Below are 12,100 nucleotides of genomic sequence, written 5' to 3' on the forward strand. Positions count from 1 at the left end.
ACGGGCAGGAACAAGGGGTATAAGAATTTTAAAAGTGCCAGAAAGGCAATCAAATTGGAGTCTTCCTCTATTATGTTGTTTATTCTCTTCGGTCCTAAATTCGGATAGGCCATGGCGACACTACCTGTGCGATTCGAATTTTATTGCAATGGAGGGGAAGAAACGTTAAATTTCGCGCATGACATCCCTCATGAGCTCGTTCGACAGAGTCAGTTCGTTGGAGAAGGCAGTGCATATGATAATTGCTTTTTGGCGGCGGTGACGCCCGTCTTGAAGGCGCGAGCGCAAGCCTGTCAAGACGCGTCAGGCACATTCTGCGAGAACTGTGGATCTGTGGCAACAAACATCCTACAGCATGTCATGTCGTGGCTTAACAAGGCGGGCGACCCGTTCATTGGGGTCTATGTTTGCGCCGTATGTGAGGGGGGCGGCGGGTGCGAGATGGAGCTACGACAGGAGCTTGGGGACATCATGGCGGAGATGAGGCGTACTCCAAACAAAGAACCTTCGGCGCAGTGCAGAGAGGTTGTCATGTGCAAGGTTTGCGGAGAGACAGCTGGAGTGAAGAAATGCGGAGGATGTTGGACAGTCGGATACTGTAGCAGAGATCACCAAAAAGGGGACTGGAAGGTTCATAAGAGAGCCTGCAAGCGGTACACGTCATGAGCGTTACCCGACACAACGGAAGGAAGTCGCGAGATAGTGACCTTCCAGTATATTTGGTTCATTTCTTCTGAGATAGCGGTTTGTTTCCATGGTCTTGCCCTTCGGTGATTCGAGCGGGTCCTTGAAATTTCTTTGGAGGCTGGCGAACACGTTGAGGTCGGGACGGGTCGGACGTTGACGTCTTGGATGATGCAGAGTCAGGTACATTCTGAGTTGCGGGCGGGCCGACACTTGGGCCGTCGACGCCATCATAGCTGTCTTGTGAGACGGAGTCGTCGGTGTCGCAGGCAGCGACAATGGTTGATGAAATAGGGGAAAGCCGCGGCCGCTTTGACGGTGTTTGAGTAGGGCTAGGAGACCGTCTCTTGTTGGAGCCACTTGCGGAGGTTGGGGCCAGGGACACGGGTGTCGCAGGCGCGGTGCCGCTCGGAGGCGGGTTCCGTTTCCTTGTGGAGGTGAAGCGAGCCATGGCATCGTCATATTCGGAGACAGTCCCGACAGGTCTCTTTGGCGTCGTGGGAGAAGCTTTGCTTGCGAGCGGATGATTGAAAGCGGTCTTGTCGAGGAAGGTCCAAGTATCGGGGACAACTATAAAAACGTAGTCCTGCTCGAAGGCCGGAGGCTGCCGCATCAAGCCGTGGGCTAGCAGCCCGGCCACCTTTCCTGTGCACGTGAATGGCGCGCCTGGCTGGAACTGGGAGTCACGTCTCTCTACCATCTTCTTGCAGAGTGAGGTCCAGGGATTGGCATGAACAGGAAACATGACAAAGACTTGGAAGGGATGGAATCCTCTGAACGGCGTTTTGTCGGGTGTCCCGGGGCATAAAAACGTTGATAGCTGCACGAACCCACAGCATTTGAGTTGCGCTTCGTCGAAAGCGGAGGCGATGTTCTCGTGAAGGCGGTCCAGGCCGGCGCCGATGACGGGGCCGGTGAAGGAGACAATCGGCATCATGGAGGGGGTTGAGGTTGATGAGCAGAGAAGGCGAGGGGATACTCTGGAGTGAAGTGGTCAAGGAGCCATGGCCGCAGCTGGCGTGGCACGGGAACTTACGGCTGGAAACTGTGATCGCGCACAACGAAGACAGGTATGGTGTACTCGTCGACCTTGTCTTCGTCCGACTCGAGACCATCACGCCTCTCAAGCTCCCACGCGAGGGCAAAAGGATGGACACGGCCGGTCATGAAAAACCACTGGTCAGCCCACTCGGAAGCATCAATCTGTTGGTTGTACAATGAGATGTTCAAACTGAAAAAGACAGACGGTGGAGTCGTCCCGGAGCCGTCTGCGATCGGGGCGTAGTCTGGGGTCAAAAGCCACTGGGGACTGGGCAACTGGATTTTGGCGAGGGTCTCGGCATTGAGGCCCTTCACATGATGTTCATCGGGGTTGGCGAACCTGACCGGAGCAGCACAAGGTTGGAGGAAGGCCATCATGGACATGTCTCCTCCAACATATTTCTGACTGTCTAGAGGTTTTCGGTCGAGGCCGGGGAGGGCCTGTCGCTGTTGAGAGGCGGACATTGCTTGAAACGGAGAGTAGCGAATGGTGATCCAGGCTCGTGGAGTCGTGATCTGGGCATAGCGGCCTTCGGTGCTGGGGGCCATAAATTGCTGGTGAAGCAAGTAGGAAGTTTGGAGATATATGGACGTCAAAGTGTCGGGAAGGCACGATGGAAGAAGTAGCGGTGGACGATTCTTGCGTGTTGTGTCATAAAGGAGGTGCACGGGCAGGGAATATTGGTTGGGTTTGAGGAGTTTGAAACTTGAGTCTCTCTAGCTCCTTGCAGAGTCGGACAGTAACGGTGGTTGGCAAAAGAAACGCTGCATGATTTGGTTCAAGTTCGCTGCCGAGGTGGGTATCGCGCAATGGAGTGGCGGACAGAGAGGGCAAAAGAGACGCATTGGTCTGGTTTTAGGTGAATTTGACGACGATCCTTACCAAGCGAAAGATTTTTGTTTCTTCGTGGCGGAGCTCATTCTGTGGCAGAAGGAGGGCAGGGCCCGTGGTTGAGGAGGTGGGAGGGAAGATTGGTATAAAGTGGATGGGCTAGATGAGTTGTTTGGAAGTAGGGGTTGTTATCGGTCTGTAGAAGCCTGCAGGCAGGTCCAACTGATGTCATTGCGTGACGAAGTAAGAGCCATGGATGTGGCCTTCGGCGAGAGAGAACGGCGTCCGGACGAAGCGGAACAAGAGTCTGGACCTCAGGCCGGCCGTATCAGCCCAGGAAACGGGTCGCCATCGTCGCAACCAGCATTACAAGGCGGTGTACCTGCCAACAGTGGTAGATCGTTTGTACGCCTCGAAGCGAAGGCCTCCTCGACGCGATACGTAACGTTCCAGGACGAAACTGCAGCTCTGAAGGAGGCGTACGGCGTGGCACAGTGGAACGCGTCTTTTCAGCATGAAACAAGAGTTGCGCCGGAAGCTTACGTCGAAGCGCAGTCATCAACACAATTACCTACTGGCGCCGGATCAGGGGGCCGGTTGGTACAGGCGCGGCTGCCATTCAAGGTGTCGAAACCGACTTATTTCGCGTTTGACGGGGCAAAGCGCGTGACATACCGCCTTGACCGGCCGGGGCCACGGGTGAGCCTTGAAATGGGGCCTCGAGAGGCGGGTCAGGATCCGCATGCTCGAACTGCATTTCGACCGTCCGGGCCGGCATCGGGTCCGATTGAGGAAATACCTGCAGGTTCTAGCCAGTACTGTGGGCCTCGAGGCAACGTGGAAGTATGGAGGGTAGCGGCCCCGAACGGCCATGCAGCAAAGAGGCCTAGATCGCGGGGGTTGGGAGCGTCTCTTGCACGGCCCGGCCGGGGGAAGAAGGTAGGACAGAGCCGGACGCCGCTAAACGTGGGTTCTGCGCCTTTGCGGCCTCTTCACGCAACGGCAGAGGGGGTCGATGGGAGCCAAGCGCAAAGAAAGCGAACATGCCTAGCTGAGGACGAAGGCCCTTTGGGGAAACGCATGCGAATGGACGAAACAAAGGGGTGGACGTTAAATGAGCAAGCGGATGCCTTAGCCAGTGTCGTCTGCCATCTCGAAGACCAGCACGAGTTGACCGAGCGATTGTCCAGGGAGCAGACATGGTGCGTGCCGATCCCACACGAAAAAAAGGTCTCAACGGCCCGAGATTTCTACCGAGCCTTCCACGACAAGAGGACGCTACCGATCCACACCTGCTGTGTGTGTTATCGCAAACGCACGGAGCAGGAGCTTGGGAACATTGCCTGGGAGGAGTGGGAGCTGAGACGGCCACTTGCGCGTGGCCGTTCCCCTTTCACCTGCCCGTCTTGTTTCCCCAGCGGCTCTCCCGTGGCTATTTGCGGGGAGTGCGAGCGGTACCTGAGCCGTGGAAGTCTGTCTCCGGCAAGCCAGCTTCACAGCCGGCTCGGCTGCGAGCATATGTTTCCGGAGGAGCTTAAAGGGTTGTCCCCAGTCGAGGAGAAGCTGATCGCGCCGAATTCTTGCTATGGCCTCTTTACGCGGCACTCTGTCTCGACTGGGCAGAGGCAGGATGTCAAGTACCCGAAGCACATCAAGGGCCATGTCACGGTATTCCCAAACAACGTACAAGAGCTTGTGACTGATGTGTTGCCGCATCCGCTCCTGAGAGTCATGGACGAGATCTGTGTCTCATGGCAGGGCCCGGAAAAGCCGTCACACAGTGATCTATCGGGGTTGCTGTCGGTCAGGCGGCGCGTAGTCGAGAGAGCGCTCGTCTGGTTGAAGCGGCACAACCCTCACTATGCCAACATCAGGATTGACACGGCCGAGATGGACAGTTGGGGGCCATCAGTGGACGGTGTCCCGGCAGCCGTATACGGACGCATGGAGCGGCATGAACCGTCTGCGTGGGAAAAGACGCGAACGGCGCATGTCGTGCCACCTGCGGAACGGGGCCTGGACGAAGGAGGCCCGGTGGCGATCGAGGAGATCTTGGCATCCCTCACCGGCGAGCAGGACCCTGGAGAAGGGGATGTCAACGAAAATCGAGCAGACAAGAGTGATGAGGCCGCAGGCAGTGGGCGCGGCGGAGGTGTCACCGAGGTGATTGACGAGGTGACGTCGTCCGGCATGTTCCCACTGGATGGGGCGCCGGACGTGGCCGACGCCGAGAAGTTGCGCTTTGCGTGTCATGCCGTTAGCGGCGCAGCGGGCGTCGGCCGTGCGGGTCCGTCTGCCCGGATACAAACGTCGGATGGAGGACCGTCGGCAACAGGGGATGGTGGCGAGGCGTTCATAAGCGTTTCTCGGGGAGACGACTTTGCTGATTCGTCGGAAGCGGCCTTCTTTGCCAAAACGTTCCCTACTCTGCTGCCGTTTGGGTTGGGAGGCCCAAAATTGGCGGAAGAGGATGTGGCCGACGGCGCAGCACCTGCGTACTCCGCGATGGCGTTCAGGGCATCGGAAGGCGAGACTGGGGTTGGTGCTCTCGTGGCATCGAGGAATCTCCATCTCCGGGCATGGGCCGATATCGTACTCCGGCGGCATGGTGGGCGATTCGCAACGCACCACATCTTTGCGTTCCTCGTCTTCAATATGGGGGTGAGGTCGAGAAATCGCCGGGCGAGCATGCTGAGCGTGACAAGAAACAATTTCCGCAACGTCGAGCGAATAGTGCAGTCAATGACGGCGGAAAGACTGGCGGCAGCAAGCGTGGAGCTGGAGAAGACGGGTAAGACAAATGATGACGGTGTCAAGGAGCTGCTGAGGAGTCTGTCGCTGTACGGGCATCGGCAGCCTATGTCGAGGGAAGGGCGTTTGACCATGCGTCGGAAGATCCAGTCCAACATCGTCGTAGGAGGCGTGCCTGCGATATGGTACACGCTGAATCCAAACGACCTCACGAACCCGGTGAAGCTGCGGTTGGCAGCGTACCGGATACACGATCCGCGTGCGGCAGAGGCGTTGTTGGAAAGTCTTGAGAATGCATACAAGCGTACGAGGCTGGCCGTATCGGACCCGGCAAGCTCAGCGATTTTTTTCCACCGCGAAATGGCATTATTTTTCGAGAAGTATGTCAATGTGGGAGGTGAATCGGTGTTTGGGCGCATCAGCCACTACTTTGGTGCTGTCGAGACAAACGAGCGAGGGGCGCTGCACGTCCATGGCTTGCTCTGGCTGCAAGGCAATGCGCGCCTGGCATCAGCCTTCGACGACGTCAGCGGCGAGGGCGGTGACGAGTACAAGGAGCGTATCGCCCGCTATGTTGATAGCGTCTTCTCCGAGGTAATGTTATACAGGACGAATCAGCTCGTGCGCGATGGATGGTGACGGCGCGCTTCCGAACTGAATGCAGCTAACAGGGCTTGCAGGAGTTTGACACGGAAGCCTTTTGCGCCATGCAAGCAGAGAGGTCGGTCGTCGGGGATATTTCTCGCAAATTGGAGAACATGGAGCAGTTCTCCTCGGCGTTCGACGAGGAAGCAAATTTCTGTGCTGGCGCAACGCAAATCCACACCCATAGCGCGACGTGCGTCAAGTACTCTTTTGGTAAACCGCGGCAGCAGGGAAGCCTGTGCCGATTCAAGGCGCCGTGGAAATTGGTGGAGAGGACGTCTCTCACAGACGACGGTATCCTCAAGATTCGACGGACTCACCCTTTGGTGAACCGGTGGAACAAGGCTGTGGCCGTGGGCCTGCGGCACAACCACGACATCTCGTTCATAGCAACGCAGCAGAAGACCATGGCCCTCATCTACTATGTGACGAACTACGCGACCAAGGCCGAAGACCCGATATGGAAGAGAGCGGTGACGGCGGCAGAGCTCCTGCCGTCGATGCGCGGCGATGGCGTAACCAATGAAAAGGAGGGAGCTGGCGGAGGGAATGAAATGATGGTCAGCGCCAACGAGAATAGAACACGACAGTTCCTGATGAAGGTTGCAAACCGGGTTTTCACAGAGCGGTCCTTGTCGCAGGTCGAGGTCGTTGCTCATCTCCTGGGCTATCCAACAGAGTTCTCGAACAGTAGCGCCTGGGCATACTTGAATACGTCGCCGCTCTACTGGCACATATTCCGGCGGTGGCGGCATCTGCGACGGGCGAGCGGCTCCACGGTCAGCGAGGACGCGGTGGTGGACGAGTCCATCGTCGTCGAGGAAGCTGGTCACAGGCTCAGCCATGTGGAAGCCTACCAGCATCGTGGCAAAGTCTTGGCAGGCCTTTGCTTGTACGATTATGTCTCGATCGTGCGGCTGAAACGGCGGAGTGTCAGCGGCTGGGAGCCTGCGGCAGCGTGGGGAGAGATACCCCTCGAGGAGTCGTGGCCGACGGGTAAAGACTGGGTTCAGGTGCTGAGGCGGCCTGGCAAGCAGGCGACTGTCTGTCTGGACGGCTACCTGAGCAAGGAATTCAACAACTCGGAGGAGGGCGAGGCATGCCACCGAAGGTACGTAGCCCGGCGAGTTTTTCTGGTCGGCCAGGGCTTATTGTTGTTCTCACGTAAAGGGCGGCTGTGCAGCATCTCGCGCTGTTCGTGCCGTGGGAGTCTTTCCTTCATGAAGAAAGCGGCGACATCAACGACATCTGGACGCGGGCGCAGAGCGCCCTCTCCCCGCGTATATCGCGCCTCGTTGCAAACGTGCAGCTGCTTCGGCGATCTGCCGAGGACGCTAAACGCGACGCCAAACAATGGGCAGCATCATGCGCAGACGATTATGCAACGGCGGCGCACTTTGACGAAGGCGACGGGGCCGAGACAACCGGGGAAGCGTACGAGGCCGGCAAAGTTGGAGACGCGACGCGACTCATGGACGTCATACGAACCGCCCTGGGCCCAAGCCAGGTGACCGCCGGTTCGACAGAGCTGAGGAGGATGTTGCAGCAGCTTGGACGATTCCAGCACTCGGCTCTCGGGTCGTCGACAGAGCTTGAAGCAGCTGCAATGCGGGCGACAAGTGTTCGAAGAATAAACTTGCCGGGCGAGGCGTTCACGGGGGCGCCTTTGCCGGCGCAGGACCAAGTCAGAGGCATCAAATCGCAGCAGATGAGCGCATCGAAGGAGAGGGAGAGGATGATTCAAGGCATACAAGGCCGACTCTCTGTCGCGGGCGCGGACCACAGTGCTGCTCTGCGCGCCGTGATGAGTGGTTTCGGAGAGGACAGCATCGAGGTAGCGGCGACCGAGGCGCCGGAGCGGCATGAGGCCCGGGGCGCGGGAATGGAGGTACAGATCGGCTTGTCGCGTTCATTTCTCGCTGCGGGGAGAGAGTGGGCCAAGCAATCGACGTTGAACAAAAGGCAGTCGATAGCCCTCCTGGTCATCTGCCGGCAACTAGATCGCGTGGGGGGGAGCGACAGGGCTGACGGCGGGCAGCTGTGCCAGTTCATCGGGGGCGAAGGCGGGACGGGAAAGTCGCGCGTCATCGAAGCGCTCGTGGGCCTGTTCGCCGCGAGAGGCATGTCGAACCGCATACTCATCACAGCAACGTCCGGAGCCGCCGCGGCGAGGATCAGCGGCATCACCATACACTCTGCGTGCGGATTCTCAAATGACGCGACGGGAGGCGCCAGCGCCGTCAAGGACGTCGATGGGGTGCAGCTGCCGAAACAGGCGGAGCGGTTCGTCCATGGCCAGTCACGGATGGACTGGCAGGAAAAGGATGTGCTCGTCATCGACGAAGTGAGCATGCTCGGTGCGCGGACGCTGTATGCGGTCAACGAGCAGCTTTGCCGGCTCCGCGGCTCGCAGCAAGACTTCGGCGGCATACCGGTCGTCGTCTTCTGCGGTGACTTCCACCAATTCCGACCTGTACAGGAGCGATCGATCCTGCTGCCCAGCGCGGCCATTTCGTGGGACGTAGACAACTCGTTCAAGGCCGAGCAACGACACCAGCACGACAAGGCACACGCGCTGTGGAATACGTTCACGTCGGTCGTCATGCTGGACGAGCAGATGCGCGCCGCGGGAGACCCGGAGCTGCAGAGGCTGCTGACGCGGATCCGGCGTGGCGATCAGGACCAGTCCGACTTGGAGCTGCTCAACTCAAGATGCTATCAGCAGGGTAGACGGATCCCGTGGGAAACGGGCATCACCGTGGTGACGCCGCTCAACAGGAACCGCTGGAACCTCAACATGGAGGCAAGCTTGGCCTTCCAGATGCAGCAGCGGTCGATGATGCGCGTCTTCATCTCGGAGCACAAGTGGAAGAACGGCGTCCCGACGGAGGAGGAGGCCATCATGGTCCTTAACCAGGGAGACGATAGCGCCATCCCCGTGCCGGCGGTCTTCATGTTCGTGCCAGGGATGCCGGTTGTCGTGAATCGAAATACGTACCAGGGCCTCAAAGTTACGAACGGCGGTGGATACACGGCGGCGGAGGTCATTGTCGATAAGGCGTTCCCGGGATACCGGGTTTCGGCCGACACGGCGATCCACTTCGGGCCGCCGGCGGGACTGGTCTTGGCGTCCGAGACGACGAGGGATCTCCACTTCGTCGGGATGCCACCCGGAACGGTGCTGCTGACTCCGATGAGCGTGAAGATCCAGCGCCAGCGAAAGCGGCCGTGGCAACAACACGACGTCAGCCGGAAAGGGCTACCGTGCACGGCGGCGTTCGCGTGCACCGACTACAAGGTGCAGGGCAGGTCGCTCGATCGGGTGGCGCTGGAGCTGCGAGGCACGCGGACGACCACCATCGGCGGCAGAGTGGTGCCTGCGCAGTGCGACCCGTACAGCTTGTACGTGCAGCTGTCGCGCTGCCGAACGCTAGACGGCATCATGCTAGTGTCCAAGGTGCGGGAAAGGGACCTCGTCGGCAACCGGGTGCCGGAAGAGATGCGGTCCGCCCAGGCAAGGCTGGAGGAGCTGAGTGACAGGACGATGGGGGAGGCGATCGAGTGGCTTGGCGATGAGTGGTGGAGTGGTAATGAAGCTGGAGAGAAACGAGAAGCAGTTAGGGCCAGGGCCGGCGCTGGACGGGCAACGTAACTGACCAATCACATCACATCACCAGGAGGGGTGCTTCCTCTATTTTTCTGCGTACGTACGCGCGGGGAAGGACAGGAGAGCGGGGGAGCGGCAGGTGTCCAAAAGCAAAAAAACGTCCTACGGCTAAGGGAAGGCCCGATGAACGAGAAGGAACCAGGAACGGAACGACTTGAGACAGAGGCCAAAAAAGGCGAAGAGGGATGCCGAAAAGGGCGAAGCGAGAGGCAAACCAAACGGAAGGGTTCCCGCAGGGGGGGAAAAGGCGGTCACGTAGACAGGGGAAGGCAACCCGGTCGCGGGTTGCGCACAAAGCCTTGAGGAACGAAGAAGGCATTTGCAAGCTCGAGATAAATGTTGGAGGGTTGGAGGAGGATATTTAGGCAGTGAAACGGTAAGTAGTGGGCTTGGAGGACCCTGCATGCAGTGTGGGGCATTGTGTGCAGGTCAGGCTGGGGAATCCCGGATTCTCTGTCGCCCGTTGGGCAAATGGGGTGATGCTACGTGTTGGAGGAAAAGCAAATACAGTCACGGCACGAGAACGAAGATTGATAAAGCGTGGGGGAGGTGCCAGATGGGCGTCCAGGGCCAACACGCATGTTCTATCTAATGGGCCATTGACCTTATCTGCCGAGCCATGTCGGTTATGCCCATACGTTTCGAATTCTACTGCAATGGCGGCGAGAAAACATTACGCTTTATGCACGACATTCCGCAGGACCTTGTTCGTCAAAGCCAATTGAGCGGAGGCGGAAGTGCATACGATGATTGGATTGTGGCTACAGTGGCGCCCATCGTGAAGGCACGGGTTCAGGCTTGCCGAGATGCATCGGGCGCATCGTGCGAAAGTTGTGGATCCAGAGCAACAGATGTTCTGCAACACACAATGTCCTGGCTGCATAGAGTGAGCGACCCGGCCATTGGGGTTTACGTCTGTGCGGTGTGTGAGCAGGGAGCGTGCGAGATGGCGATCCGACAAGAATTGGGGGATATCATGGGAGAGATCAGGCGAGATGCCAACAATGGCGCGGGTCTCTGTAGGGAGGGTCTATTTTGTAAAGTTTGTGGGAAGGTGACGGGGGTGAAGAAGTGTGGAGGATGTTTAACAGTGGCCTATTGTAACAGGGAGCACCAGAGGGCGGATTGGAAGATTCACAAAACGGTTTGCAAGCGGTATACGCCATAGTCGGGCAGCGGAATGTAGCAGATTGCCCGTCACGACAAAGGCCCGTGGTACGAGTGAACACGGCCGGTCATGAAAAACCACTGGTTTGCCCACTCGGACGCGTTTATCTGCTGATTGTACAAGGAGATGTTGGGGCTGAAGAAGATGTACGGCGAGAGGGGTTCAGCGTCTCGTAGGAAAGGGGCGTACTCTGGCGCGGACAGCCACGGGGGGCCCGGAAGTTGGATCTTGGCGAGGGTTTCGGCGTTGAGTCCCTTCACGTGATGGTCGTCTGGGTAGGCGAATCTGTTTGGGACAGCGGCAGGCTGAACAAAGGCCATCATGAACATGTCTCCTCCGACATACTTCTGGCTTTCCAAGAGTTTCCGTCCGAGGACGGCCGTGTTCTGATCATGGTAAGTGGCAGCCATTGTATGAAACGGCGCGCGGTGACTCTGTTGGAAGGCATGATGCGGCTGGTGGTCAACGTCTTTAAGGGTAGGCGGTACAGCGGGAAGCGAAGAGCTAGAAGGCGAGAGCGCAGTGGCGAGAGCGTTTGCTCAGGTCGATAAAAGGGCGGTGGAGGATTTGGGGAAGTGTCTCACCAGGGAGTTGCATGCAGCATGGGTGTCTTGTCTTTGGCTTTGGTTGAGAGGCGACCGACGCTGCCAATGGCAATTGCCGTCTCGTAATGGAAGAAGGTCCAAGGCGAACGTTGCTTTTGCCATGTGACCGGTCGGCACCGAGACATATCTTCAATGGTAGATGATCCGGGGTTTGCTGGAGTGCCAGTGGATGTCGGGTCAGCCACGCTCAAGGGTATGCGGGGAAGTGTAGATAAAGGCATGTGGTTGGGACGGCGCTGATTGTGGACGCCTCCTGTCCATGTTCTTGAGCAGCCAGGAAGCTTCGGGGAGTAAGCGGCATACCTCGACCATGGATGATTCCAGCAGGCCATTGCTGCCGAAGGAGGCAGGTCCGTTCCGACGCGTCAGACCGAACGGGCCAGTGGTAGGTAGCCTGCAATTGCAAACGATATCGTTTCATGACGAAACAGAGGCCGTGAAATGTGCCTTCCACAGGGCTGCGGGGGCGGCAAACGGAGCGGAGGGAGGCAGTGGCCTTCAGCTGCCCCGGTCAGGGGCTGAGGCCGGCTCGGCATTGTCGAGCGCAACAGCGGGTGAGCCTGGGTCAACCCGTGCTTCGAACACGTTTCGACGCATCGAACCGAAGGCTGCAGCGCAGGGGATTTCTTTCCAAGACGAAACGGCGGCATTGAAACAAGCATATGGGGTGGCGCAGTGGAACAAAGCCTTTCAGGAGAAGACAGGGG

The 12,100-nt window shown here is 58.4% G+C and overlaps 2 protein-coding genes across 2 annotated transcripts; both read right to left on the reverse strand.

Moving 5' to 3' along the window:
• Positions 1-724: 724 nt before the first annotated feature.
• JDV02_003080 (uncharacterized protein) lies at positions 725-2,274 on the reverse strand (the record flags this gene model as incomplete). The annotated part of the gene is made up of 2 exons (XM_047984171.1): positions 725-1,664; positions 1,721-2,274. 2 exons carry the CDS (start codon positions 2,272-2,274, stop codon positions 725-727), a joined length of 1,494 nt encoding a protein of 497 aa, XP_047840144.1.
• Positions 2,275-10,817: 8,543 nt separating this feature from the next.
• On the reverse strand, positions 10,818-11,198 carry JDV02_003081 (uncharacterized protein; the record flags this gene model as incomplete). Its single annotated transcript, XM_047984172.1, has 1 exon — positions 10,818-11,198. One exon carries the CDS (start codon positions 11,196-11,198, stop codon positions 10,818-10,820), a length of 381 nt encoding a protein of 126 aa, XP_047840145.1.
• Positions 11,199-12,100: the final 902 nt, after the last annotated feature.

This window comes from Purpureocillium takamizusanense, chromosome 2 (genome assembly GCF_022605165.1).
Source record: "Purpureocillium takamizusanense chromosome 2, complete sequence".
NCBI lineage: Eukaryota > Fungi > Ascomycota > Sordariomycetes > Hypocreales > Ophiocordycipitaceae > Purpureocillium > Purpureocillium takamizusanense.